Source organism: Pseudophryne corroboree, chromosome 2 (genome assembly GCF_028390025.1).
Source record: "Pseudophryne corroboree isolate aPseCor3 chromosome 2, aPseCor3.hap2, whole genome shotgun sequence".
NCBI classification, from domain to species: Eukaryota; Metazoa; Chordata; class Amphibia; order Anura; family Myobatrachidae; genus Pseudophryne; species Pseudophryne corroboree.
In genome coordinates, this window is record NC_086445.1 from 687,742,877 (window position 1) to 687,756,859 (window position 13,983).

Sequence of the window (13,983 nt, forward strand, 5' to 3'; positions counted from 1 at the left end):
ATACTGAGTTAACTAGTTAGTCAGAAATCATTACAGATCTCGTTTTGTTTAGCGATCTTATATATCATGATTCATATCTTTGTAGTGACCTGTAGTATATGTGTATATACCAAAATCATCATGTAAAGGATTACAGTAGCCGGAACTGCTTATTATCGGTTTTTATATGTATGTCAGTGTGAGAATACGGAATCTTATTTAAACGCTATATATTTATCATATATATTACGATTCTGGAACACATAATACTGGTGCAGATAGTCAGATTTCACATGATCACATAGTATTATTTGGTTAAAAATTATACCAAAATTATAGGATAAATATCCAGTGGAATTGCCCTGGGGTTTATCACAAACTTGGGATGGTGATACTTGCTACCTATTATAGTCTGTTACCTAGAGTTGATTTGTTTTGTTTTTTTAATTCACATTCAATACCATTCATATATATCAATCCCATTAGTTTACCAAGTTGCAATGTTACAGATGCGCTAATGCACTGTCCTAGCATAATTGGGCAATTTATTATCGGTTTTCATATGTATGTCAGTGTGAGAATACGGTATCTTATTTAAACGCTATATATTTATCATATATATTATGATTCTGGAACACATAATACTGGTGCAGATAGTCAGATTGCACATGATAACATAGTATTATTTGTTTAAAAATTATACCAAAATTATAGGATAAATATCCAGTGGAATTGCCCTGGGGATTATCACAAACTTGGGATGGTAATACATGCTACCTATTATATAGCCTGTTCCCTAGAATTGATTTGTTTTGTTTTTTTTAATTCACATTCAATACCATTCATATATATCAATCCCATTAGCTTACCAAGTTGCAATGTTACAGATGCGCTAATGCACTGTCCTAGCATAATTGGGCAAAACAACAATTCGCACAACCGTCGCTGAAACGGCGAACGAACAATTTGCAACGCCCTCGATCGGACATAACAGCCTAAAGAAGAATGCTAGTCCATTGGCTATGTGGATACATCACGGCTGTATCAACCCGAACAAACGCAGCCCGCGTCGTCAAAATATCTATATAGTTTTGCTATTTTCCCGATTCTCAGGGGCAAGTATATGTGTATGTATATATATATATATATAATTATGCCCTGCAGAAGTTTTGCATCATTGTTTGTGTAAGCATCTTGGTATGTATTCACTAAGCAGGGATAACCCTGTTCAAACCCAGTTGACCAAAATGTTTTGCTTCATTGGTTGTGTAAGCATTTTGGTATGTATTCACTAATCAGGGATAACCCTGTTCAGCCCAATTTACCAAAAGGTAAGTAACCCTCTAAATGATATGTTTTAATCATTATAAACAGAAACTAATATTCGGCCGCCCATCAATTTGATAACTAGTTATGCCACAGAGTCATGTAGTGCCTCATGGCTCATTGAGGTCATTAGTTCCTAGATAATGGAAAGGCAGAATTCTAATATTCGCTCATCAATTTGTTAACTAGTTATGCCACAGAGCCATGTAGTGCCTCATGGCTCATTGTGGTCATTAGTTCCTAGATCATTTCCAATTCGCCCATCAATTTTTTAACTAGTTATGCCACAGAGGCATGTAGTACCTCATGGCTCATTGTGGTCATTAGTTCTTAGATCATCGTTAAAACATGGGGAGGTGAGCCCTCAGTCCTCGAGCTGTATGAGGTCTGGACATGTCACGATGTAATATACAGTAATATATGGAGCTCAGCTATATAAACGGTTTAATACACAGTAATATGTGGTATGCTTGCAGCGTTATACACGATGTAATACACTGTAATATGTGGTCTGTATACAGTGCTATACACTCTTTAATACACTGTAATATGTGGTCTGTATGCATCAATATAAATGGTTTAATACACAGTAATATGTGGTATTTGGTGTAAATCTTTTTTCGTTAATATACAGGTCTGGACATGTCACGCTGTAATACCGACAAGTCTGGTCATGTCTGCTTGCAATCAAAGTTCAGCGATCGGCCACAATAAAGATAAACTTTTTAGTGCTATTTAACACAGTAACATATGTCATGTATGCAACGAGATATAGGTTGTAATATACAGTTAAGCTTTTTAAATATTCTTCAATTTAAAACCAAATACGCTGTTTCTACATATGTTTGCAAAAAATAACGTGTGAGAATGTCATTTTGAAATTTGTGCTGTCATCATTAATCATGCATGGCCATTAAAATCAATACGCTTTTTAAATCAGTACCAGGTGTGATGCTTCCGTGCATCTAAGAAAATGGACACGGTCATTAAAATCAATATGCTTTTTAAACCAGTATCATGTGTGACATAGTATGATTTTTAAATAGTACCATATGTACCATGCATGAAGTTTCATCTGCTGGAATGTAAGAACATTTTGTGTTACTTTAAAATATATATTTTTTTTGTGTGTGTGTCATATGTGACATTCTTTTCAAAGCAATTATCTTTTTAATACAGTTTAATATCGAACTCTATAAATTTTATATTAAATTTTATATAAAAGCGATATCAAACACTATCATTTAATATTAAAGAAGGCGTTACCCAGGAGAAAGGGGTGGAGCAACTGTCACTTTGACAGAAAGGTGGTCTTTCTCTACTGATGTAGCATTACACGTCCACACTGATAGGTGTTACTTTCACATCTCCCTGAAATGCTTATTCAAACGTAGGCAAGTAAGCACTAAACTTATTAAAATACAGGTCATGTTCCATAAACAATTTATAATGTAGGGAAGAGGTTTCCAAACGTGGTCCTCAAGGCACCTTAACGGTCCAGGTATTAAGTATATCCATGTTTGGCGACAAGTTTAGTACCTCAGTCAATTTCAATTAACCATCTGTGCTGAGCCATGGATATCTTTAAACCTGGTCCTTTAGGGTGCCCTTAGGGCCGTGTTTAGGATTCTATGTTGTAGGCAACATCTGCTGAAGTCCAAATATTGTTATTATAATACAGTTGTACAATCACCTATTCTATTAAGCTGTATATATTTCCATCAAGCAACACGCCTAAAAACTTGTAATTAATTAATAGCCACCAATCACTTGTGATGCTATTTATTATTATTATTATTATTATTATTATTATTATTATTATTATTATTAAAAATGAAAACATGGAACTTTTTATGTAGGTGTAGGAGATATGGTAGCCAATAACACGTGTTTTCAATATGCTGTGCTGCAAGATAGACAAAATAGACCATAGACTGCTTTTTCTTAAAGCTATTTGTCTCCAAAATATACAAACCTGTTTCTCCAAAAGAGTCATCAAGATTTGCCACCCTAGTTCTTGTGCTCTCATTTTCCTCTATATTTCCCACTCTTGCTGATCCTCCATCTATCATTGCTACATTTTCTTCATTAATGACTGGCATATTGGTTTCTGTGTAAACAGGAAAGAAACAATCCACTCGATTACTGTACACACACGTATTACAATAATATAATTAAAGTTGCTTCAAACTCAATTTATTTGAAGAACCCAGGGTTAGAAGGAAATTAGGTAACATAGTAAATAATATATTCATTATGTTAAGGATAGAAAATCCCCCCAAAATTCTCAATTTTTACAGGTTTCACAATGCTTTGAGCCTAATTGAACACGGTCAAGAATTGTAATTTTCGTTATGATAGCATGTGAATGTGCTCATCAGATGTGCTAGACCTTCATCAAATATTTTTCATGTATATCTTATACTGTATGTACTTTAAACATGTTTTGAATTTGCTGAATGTGTTACATGAGAGAGTTGGGACCAGGCAGTGACATGAGTGAAAGATAGCAGAGCATGGCCGTCTGTCCTTTTGAGCAGAGCGTCTGAGCCACTTACCTCTGGAGAGGCACCATTTAGAAAAAAAGGAAGGAGAGGAGAGAGACACTGTTCCCTGCTCTCTCATTCACTATTCAATGTCGTCGGTATAACACTGAACAGCAGAATAATGGTGACCAGCTAGGCCCCGGCTACTCTATTTTCTCTTCCCCTCTTAGTGCCTAGACCTAACCCCCCATGGCGGGGAGGTTATGGTTAGGCACTAAGACGGGTGAGTGGTTAGGGGTAGAAAGGGGGTGTTAGGGATAGGGGGTAGGTAGAATACTTACCTCACCCCTGTCGGGATTGTGAACATCGGGATGTCAGCAACGGTATTCTGACCGCCAGCATCCCAACCCCCTACATGTACTAGTATAACATATGATAACTGCTTTATGACACCTTAGCTGCTCACAACTATCCACTGACAGGGAACATATAAAGTGATAATGGTGGAATTCTACCCAGAATACCATTTGAAGTGTATTGCTATGCAAAATTTTAGTCATGATATGCGTCTTAACTGTGTTTATTGCATGATGCTATATTTTGGTTGTAATAATATACAATTTTCCATGTGCTATTTATACAGTATGCATTTACCTATGAGATCATACTTCACAAATAAGTGGTATCTAGAATACTTTCCTCTGTTTCATCTGTAGCATGGTATATCTTTGAGTATGTCTGTACTGTACATGTATGTTGATATGACATTTCTGCAGCTCATGCTGCTTATTACTAAGGAATGCAGATTGTGATTCCTGTGAATAATTATGTATATAGTAGATAGGTCTACTCTCTGGCTTTCCAAATACAACACACAGTGCCTTTTGCATGAAGTAATGAGTGGCATATTATAAGTGCACGGCCGTGCCCTTGTATTAAAGCTGAATAAAATAAGGAGATTTATGGTAGACTTACCATGGTTAAATCTCTTTCTGCGAGGTACACTGGATTCCACAGGGAATACACTGGGGTGTAGAGTTGGATCTTGATCTGAGGCACCAACAGGCTAAAGCTTTGACTGTTCCCAGGATGCACTGCACCGTCTCCTCTATAGCCCCGCCTCCAGGCACTGGAGCACAGTTTCGTTAACCAGTCCAATGCAGTAGCAGGTAAAAGAGACGGCAGATGTTAATCACATAGAACCACATTCTCACAACATGAGAAGGGACCAGTGGGTAATGCCATACAAACCCAAAGAAGCAAAGTGCGTCAGGGTGGGCGTCCTGTGGAATCCAGTGTACCTCGCAGAAAGAGATTTAACCATGGTAAGTCTACCATAAATCTCCTTTTCTGCAGCGGGGTACACTGGGATTTCACAGGGAATACATCGTGGATGTCCTAAAGCAGTTCCTCAAGGGTGGGGATGCACCATAGCGGGCATAAGAACCCGGCATCCAAAGGAAGCATCCTGGGAAGCGGAAGTATCAAAGGCATAAAACCTAATGAACGTGTTCACTGAGGACCACATAGCCGCCTTGCACACTTGTTCAGTGGACACGCCTCAGCAGGCCGCCCTACAGGGTCCAACAGACCGAGTAGAATGGGCTTTGATAGCAGCAGGAGCTCGAAGACAAGCCTGTGCATACGCTTGTGCAATCACCATTCTAATCCATCTGGCCAAGGTTTACTTATTCGCCAGCCACGCTTGTGAAATCCAAAAAGTACCAACAGGGTATCTGCCCTCCTGATAGATGCAGCCCTCTCCACATAAATACGAAGAGCCCATACCACATCCAAAGACCGTTCTTTGGAAGACAAACCAGAAGAGATAAAAGCCGGAACCACAATCTTGGTTAAGATGGAAAGAAGATACCACTTTAGGGAGATAACCAGGGTGAATGCAAAGAACTGCTTGGTCATGATGAAAACTCAAAAAGGGTGGACGACAGGACATAGCGCCTAAGTCCGTCACCCTCCTAGCAGAGGCAATAGCCAACAGAAACATGACCTTAAGCGTAAGGCATTTCAGGTCCACAGACTCAAGAGGTTCAAATGGAGACTCTTGTAGGGCATTTAAGACAACACACAAGGGTTGGGTATCTGCACACTCACTATATATTTTTCTGATAGTGTGAGTGTATGTGAATCATCACCATACAATCACTATACGGAACCCCTTTTAACTTATCTTAGATAATGCTCAGTAGAAGGAGGGGGTGCTGTCAATTACAGTATATATGCAATAGGACTGGAAGGAGAAGTAAGAAGAAACTGTATAGTTGACGCACTAGAAAGGATTAATTAATCATAAAATTTAACCTTTTTTAAGTATACATTAAAATATATAATTTCATTGACCCAAACTACAGTGAAACATAAGAGTTAAAATCAAACAAACTAACATGTATGTGAAACTTACAAGATAGGAAATGGTGAATAAAGAGATTTAAAAAGCATGTCCTGCGTGTGTTTTATATATATCACTCATACGATTCTTATATCTAATCAGAAATCACCAATATTTGATCCATTATAGGTATGATTCTGTTTAGATAGTGGCTGTTACAGCAGATGTTGATAGTTAGCACTCTCCCGGCTGATAATTCCAGAGAGTCAATACTATCTCATATATATCTTTATTCACTCCACAGAAATATTCCCTGAGAAATTCTCCCAAATATGGGGACTGTGAGTGTCAGTAGATATAAATATATAAATTAAATATGATAGAGAGTTAATTAGATAGTATGTAACACCAATTGTCGCCAATATACTTATATATTGATATACTTCTAGATCAAGGTCAGCTGAAAAAATGGGTATCAAGGTCTCTGAGATAATCTTGGCACAAGAATATATTATCCCACACTCATTATTGCACACATAGTTATCTGGGCATGTATATGGGGAAAACAGGGAAAGAATTTTCTTTACTCAAGGGATATGGCAGTCCTCACTTCGTATGGATTTTTTAAGGGATATGGCAGTCCCAGTTTTGATCTCCAATAATCCACGTATATTTCCAACCCAAATAGGTTCTAGATATTACAGTTCAAATTTGCTTAAGGGATATAGCAAATTTAGTGATGAGCGGATTCGGTTTTACTCGGTTTTACTCGGTTTTACTCGGTTCTCAAAACGGCATCTTATTGGCTCACGGATGTCACATGTTTTGCATAGCCAATAAGATGCCGTTTTGAGAACCGAGTAAAACCGAGTAAAACCGAGTAAAACCGAACCTCGCTCATCACTAATAGCAATCCCCATATCTGTGTCGGTCTTTTACGGGAATATGGCAATCCCAGATTATAATCTCTAATAACCCACATATAACCTAAATAGGTTCTATGAACTGCAATATGTCACAGTAACTTGAGTTCATTCTCTGTTTGTTTCATTCGAAGATGTAAGACTATTATTCAAGGAGGTAGCACTCCTAATCATAATGTACATCAACCCCATATATTGTGTCCCTTTGATTTATATCAATTTCACTGTGTGATTAAACATGCAGTGTAGGATAGTGCCTATATAGAGTGGTATTTTCTATCCACTCAAATATTATATATCATGATTTAGGGATGCATTAGAATACCCCCTGGAGACTGATAAAATATATAGTCCCCACAGTTCATATATTATCACAGTAATAACTATTTCAGTATTCCATTAATTCATGCAGCTGCCAATAAGTATTGCCTTGTTTATTGGCTGCAATATAGTATACTTGTATTACTCTATTTCAGTGTTCAATCATACAACTATCATCTGTTTTTAAATGTTACCACATTGTTTATTATAATATGGTATACTGAGTGTTGTTACTGGCACTGTCCCATCGTTTCCTAAAAATGTCTCATTGTAACAGCTTAGTTTAGAAATAACATAGCTCAATTATTCCAGATAGTGTCTAAAGCAGTTGAAATAAATAACTTCAAAGTGATATAATTAAGATCACCAGCATATACTAATACTGGTAATCTATTAACATGTATAAAGAATAAAGATCCACTTTACTGCTGTTAAAAGTAGTTTTCCATATCAGTAAGTATCATCTGCTATCAGCACATAGTAATTGAGATATCAGCTGCTATCAGCATGTGGTGTTACAGACATTTGTTACAAATTGATATCAGAGACACTTTGTTGCAGATTCTGATATTAAGTATCTTATCCTCCTGCGTTAGTGTCTATTTCTGGACAGCCAAGTATAACCTCTCTAGTGATTGACTCTAACAGCCATGGTGATATAAATATTAACACATTTGTTTTTTATAACATCATATATTGGACATACGCAGGCACGCTGTGCCCTACACGCGTTTCACTGCACTAACAGGCAGCTTCGTCAGGGAGCAACACGAGCGCCTTCCCTGGACGTGAATAAATCATATTTGCATAAACCAATCATCACATCGTTCTAAGTCATGTGCGGCCGCCAGCCTATCTCTGTCTCGTAAGTCTTAGCGGGTCACGTGCGGCCGCCGGCCAATAGGTCGCGGTCACGTGATATTTTCCTCCAATCATGGCCCGCAATTCTCAGTCAGGAAGTAACATATCTAATATCCACAGGACGGGGATTTCCTTCTCACCGCACCCCGGTATGCGGTGAGAAGGAAATCCTCGTCCTGTGGATATTAGATATGTTACTTCCTGACTGAGAATTGCGGGCCATGATTGGAGGAAAATATCACGTGCCCGCGACCTATTGGCCGGCGGCCGCACGTGACCCGCTAAGACTTACGAGACAGAGATAGGCTGGCGGCCGCACATGACTTAGAACGATGTGATGATTGGTTTATGCAAATATGATTTATTCACGTCCAGGGAAGGCGCTCGTGTTGCTCCCTGACGAAGCTGCCTGTTAGTGCAGTGAAACGCGTGTAGGGCACAGCGTGCCTGCGTGTGTCCAATATATGATGTTATAAAAAACAAATGTGTTAATATTTATATCACCATGGCTGTTAGAGTCAATCACTAGAGAGGTTGTACTTGGCTGTCCTGAAATAGACACTAACGCAGGAGGATAAGATACTTAATATCAGAATCTGCAACAAAGTGTCTCTGATAACAATTTGTAACACATGTCTGTAACACCACATGCTGATAGCAGCTGATGTCTCAATTACTATGTGCTGATAGCAGATGATACTTACTGATATGGAAAACTTCTTTTAACAGCAGTAAAGTGGATCTTTATTCTTTATACATGTTAATAGATTACCAGTATTAGTATATGCTGGTGATCTTAATTATATCACTTTGAAGTTATTTATTTCAACTGCTTTAGACACTATCTGGAATAATTGAGCTATGTTATTTCTACACTAAGCTGTTACAATGAGACATTTTTAGGAAACGATGGGACAGTGCCAGTAACAACACTCAGTATACCATATTATAATAAACAATGTGGTAACATTTAAAAACAGATGATAGTTGTATGATTTAACACTGAAATAGTGTAATACAAGTATACTATATTGCAGCCAATACCACAAGGCAATACTTATTGGCAGCTGCATGAATTAATGGAATACTGAAATAGTTATTACTGTGATAATATATGAACTGTGGGGACTATATATTTTATCAGTCTCCAGGGGGTATCTAATGCATCCCTAAATCATGATATATAATATTTGAGTGGATAGAAAATACCACTCTATAAAGGCACTATCCTACACTGCATGTTTAATCACACAGTGAAATTGATATAACTCAAAGGGACACAATATATGGGGTTGATATACATTATGATTAGGAGTGCTACCTCCTTGAATAATAGTCTTACATCTTCGAATGAAACAAACAGAGAATGAACTCAAGTTACTATGACATATTGCAGTTCATAGAACCTATTTAGGTCATATGTGGGTTATTAGAGATTATAATCTGGGATTGCCATATTCCCTTAAAAGACCGACACAGATATGGGGATTGCTATATCCCTTAAGCAAATTTGAACTGTAATATCTAGAACCTATTTGGGTTGGAAATATACGTGGATTATTGGAGATCAAAACTGGGACTGCCATATCCCTTAAAAAATCCATACGAAGTGGGGACTGCCATATCCCTTGAGTAAAGAAAATTCTTTCCCTGTTTTCCCCATATACATGCCCAGATAACTATGTGTGCAATAATGAGTGTGGGATAATATATTCTTGTGCCAAGATTATCTCAGAGACCTTGATACCCATTTTTTCAGCTGACCTTGATCTAGAAGTATATCAATATATAAGTATATTGGCGACAATTGGTGTTACATACTATCTAATTAACTCTTTATCATATTTAATTTATATATTTATATCTACTGACACTCACAGTCCCCATATTTGGGAGAATTTCTCAGGGAATATTTCTGTGGAGTGAATAAAGATATATATGAGATAGTATTGACTCTCTGGAATTATCAGCCGGGAGAGTGCTAACTATCAACATCTGCTGTAACAGCCACTATCTAAACAGAATCATACCTATAATGGATCAAATATTGGTGATTTCTGAATAGATATAAGAATCGTATGAGTGATATATATAAAACACACGCAGGACATGCTTTTTAAATCTCTTTATTCACCATTTCCTATCTTGTAGGTTTCACATACATGTTAGTTTGTTTGATTTTAACTCTTATGTTTCACTGTAGTTTGGGTCAATGAAATTATATATTTTAATGTATACTTAATAAAGGTTAAATTTTATGATTAATTAATCCTTTCTAGTGCGTCAACTATACAGTTTCTTCTTACTTCTCCTTCCAATCCCATTTTAGACAACAGACAGATTCCATGGAGCCACAGGAGGGACATAGGGAGGCTTAATCTGTAAAACATCTGAGTGAAAGTATGAACGTCAGGAATAGATGCAATTTTTCTCTGAAACCACACTGACAAGGCATATATATGAACCTTGAGGGAGGATAGACGAAGGCCTAAATCTAGGCTTTGTTGCTGAAGAGCCAAAAGCCTGGATGTTCTGAATGAATAGGCATCATAATTCTTAGCAGCACACCATGTGAAGTAAGACCCTGTAATAAATCCGTGCAGAAGCCGGTTTGCGGGCCTACAACATAGTTTGAATAACCGCCTCAGAGAATCCCTTGGCCCTCAGGAGTGAAGCTTCAAGAGCCACACCGTCAAAATCAGCCTGGCTAGGTCTGAATAGACACAAGGGCCCTGTCACGATCCGGGTATCTGGACGCCATTTCTTACCCATCAGATGCCTCTTAAGGCTGGCTCAGCGCTCCAGGACCGGATCCCATCTGTTATCCTGATGTGTACATTCCTGTATCCTCTCCTGTCACTCTGGGACGCTGTCACAGTAAACGCCATATTACACCTGGCATGGCGTCTCCCGCGGCCTCCGCCGCCGTCCCTGCTCTTCTGCATGCAGAGTGTCTGAGTGGCGATTACGTCAGCCGCGGCCTCCGCTGTGTCCGCGTGGTTGGATGTGCATCTGTCAGCCTGGCGCCACCTGTCTCCGGTGGCCGGCGCCGCCATTACTGTTTTCATTACCACATGGATTACAAACCAAACTTCCCTCCAAGTGTCTGCATGGGCGCAGCCATCTTGGATTCTGTCAGCTGATCATTTCCACCAATCTGTTCTCAGTATTGATAATCTGCATAATTGCCTAGCCAATCCCTTCCTTGCTGCAGGTATAAATACACTGTGCCTGAGCAAGGAAGGCGTCAGTGCTTTGGTTGTCAAACCTAGTTCCTGTTTGTCTCTCTCCTGTGATTGTCTTCCAGGTTCCAGCTCCTGTCTCAAGACTTCCACCATAGAGACCCGCACCAGCATTCCACCTGCGGTGTAGCCTGACTCTCCAATCCATTGTGGATTCATCTGTTTCCAGCTACAACTTTACCTGCTTCCAGCTCAGCTTCCAGCAGAGTACAGCTTCCCTTAAAGGGCCGGTGTCCTTTCTACACTTTACCACTCTCCACCGGTATTATTATTTCTCCGCTCTCAAGTTCTACATTTCAGTTCATATTTCATCGCTCCCAAGTTCATTTATTATTTAACTGGTTCCAGCCAGTATCCACTCCGTGCTAACAACAGTCTGGTTCCAGCCAGTATCCACAGCAGCTGTTTTATCTTCAGCAACCCAGCTTTTCCTGGAACACCAGCTGGCACAATCCTGGGTTATCTCCATTGCTACAGTCGGGCCTGGTAAGGACTTTCCATCTAGAAGATCATAAGAACTATCTCACACTACCAGTGCCCTGTGGCTCCTGCCATCCTGTAGTACCCAGGAACTGTATTTATTCTTTGCTGACTTTTTACGTTTTCTTTTACTGCTGCTGTGTTGCGGAGTTGTCATAATAAACATCATTGACTTTTATCCAAGTTGTCGTGGTCACGCCATCGGGCAGTTATTATTCATGTTACTTACATGTCCAGGGGTCTGATACAACCTCCCAGGTTCCGGTACATCTCAGCCCCTACAACTGAGGCTGCCTCCCGTCAGCTCAGGCCCTCAGTTGTGACAGTAAGCACTGACCTAATGAATCCAGCCGGAGACCAGGATCAAGCGGCCAGGCCGATGCAAGAACTGGCAGCCCGACTAGAACATCAGGAGGCTGCACAGGGCCACATCATCCGCTGTCTCCAGGATCTCTCTACTCGGCTGGATGGGATTCAGACAACTCTCCGTGGATCAGGCGCGTCTGGTGCGTCAACCACAGTGACTCCAGCTATAACCCCACCCACCTTACCCATTTCTGCTCCACGTCTTCATCTTCCAACGCCAGCAAAATTTGACGGATCTCCAAGATTTTGCAGGGGATTTCTCAACCAGTGTGAGATTCAGTTTGAGCTACAACCTGGCAATTTTCCCAGTGACCGTACAAAAATTGCCTACATTATTTCTCTTCTCAGTGGCTCAGCCCTTGATTGGGCATCACCATTATGGGAGAGGTCCGACACCCTGCTATCTTCCTACACTGCCTTCGTGTCAACATTCAGGCGCATCTTCGACGAGCCAGGCCGGGTAACCTCAGCTTCATCCGAGATTCTCCGTTTACGCCAGGGGTCACGTACTGTAGGACAATATCTGATACAGTTCCAGATTCTGGCATCCGAACTGGCATGGAACGACGAGGCCCTGTATGCTGCATTCTGGCATGGCTTATCTGAGCGTATTAAAGATGAGTTAGCTACCAGAGACTTACCTTCTAAGTTAGATGAGCTAATCTCACTCTGCACGAAAGTTGATTTACGTTTCAGAGAGAGAGCAACTGAGCGTGGAAGATCATCTGCTCCAAAATCTTCTGCTCCTCCTCCTCGTCAACTGTCACCATCTAAAGATGAGCCCATGCAACTTGGCCGTTCCCGTTTAACTCCTGCTGAGCGCCGAAGACGTCTCTCCGAGTTTCTCTGTCTCTATTGTGCAGCTCCGTCTCACACCATTAATGCCTGTCCCAAACGTCCGGGAAACTCCAAATCCTAGCTCGCCAAGGAGAGGGCCGGCTAGGAGTAATGATCTCCTCTCCATCTCCTCAAGATTGTAATCTCCCAGTCTCGCTTCAAGTTGCTCAACGTTATCGGAACGTCATTGCCCTCCTTGATTCCGGAGCAGCTGGGAACTTTATTACCGAAGCCTATGTTAAACGGTGGTCCCTACCCACCGAGAGACTTCCTTCGTCCATTTCTTTAACTGCCGTGGATGGCAGCAAAATTTTTGATGCAGTTATTTCTTTAAGGACTCTACCAGTTCGTCTGAGAGTGGGAGTTCTTCATTCCGAACTTATTTCTTTTTTAGTGATTCCAAGAGCCACACATCCTGTGGTCCTGGGCCTTCCATGGCTCCGTCTTCACAATCCTACAATTGATTGGACGACTACGCAAATCCTGGCATGGGGTTCCTCCTGTGCTGAGACATGTTTGTTTAAAGTATTGCCTGTCTGTTCTTCCTCCCCCAGGTCGTCTGATGTTCCACCTCCTCCATATCAAGATTTCACGGATGTGTTCAGTAAAGCTTCTGCTGATATCCTTCCTCCTCATAGAGAATGGGACTGTCCAATTGATCTCGTTCCAGGGAAGGTTCCACCTCGAGGCCGAACTTATCCGTTGTCTCTGCCTGAGACGCATTCTATGGAGGAATATATTAAAGAGAACCTAGCAAAGGGGTTCATTCGACCTTCTTCTTCTCCAGCCGGCGCAGGCTTCTTTTTTGTAAAAAA

At 40.2% G+C, this 13,983-nt stretch overlaps 1 protein-coding gene across 6 annotated transcripts in view; it reads right to left on the reverse strand.

The window, feature by feature from the left end:
- LOC135051088 (uncharacterized) overlaps positions 1-13,983 on the reverse strand; it is a 277,359-nt gene that overhangs the window by 17,709 nt on the left and 245,667 nt on the right. For all 6 annotated transcript variants that reach the window (XM_063957262.1, XM_063957263.1, XM_063957259.1 and 3 more), the window contains one exon: positions 3,281-3,415. In XM_063957262.1, coding sequence (XP_063813332.1) covers positions 3,281-3,415 — 135 coding nt within the window. The remainder of the gene's footprint in view (positions 1-3,280; positions 3,416-13,983) is intronic.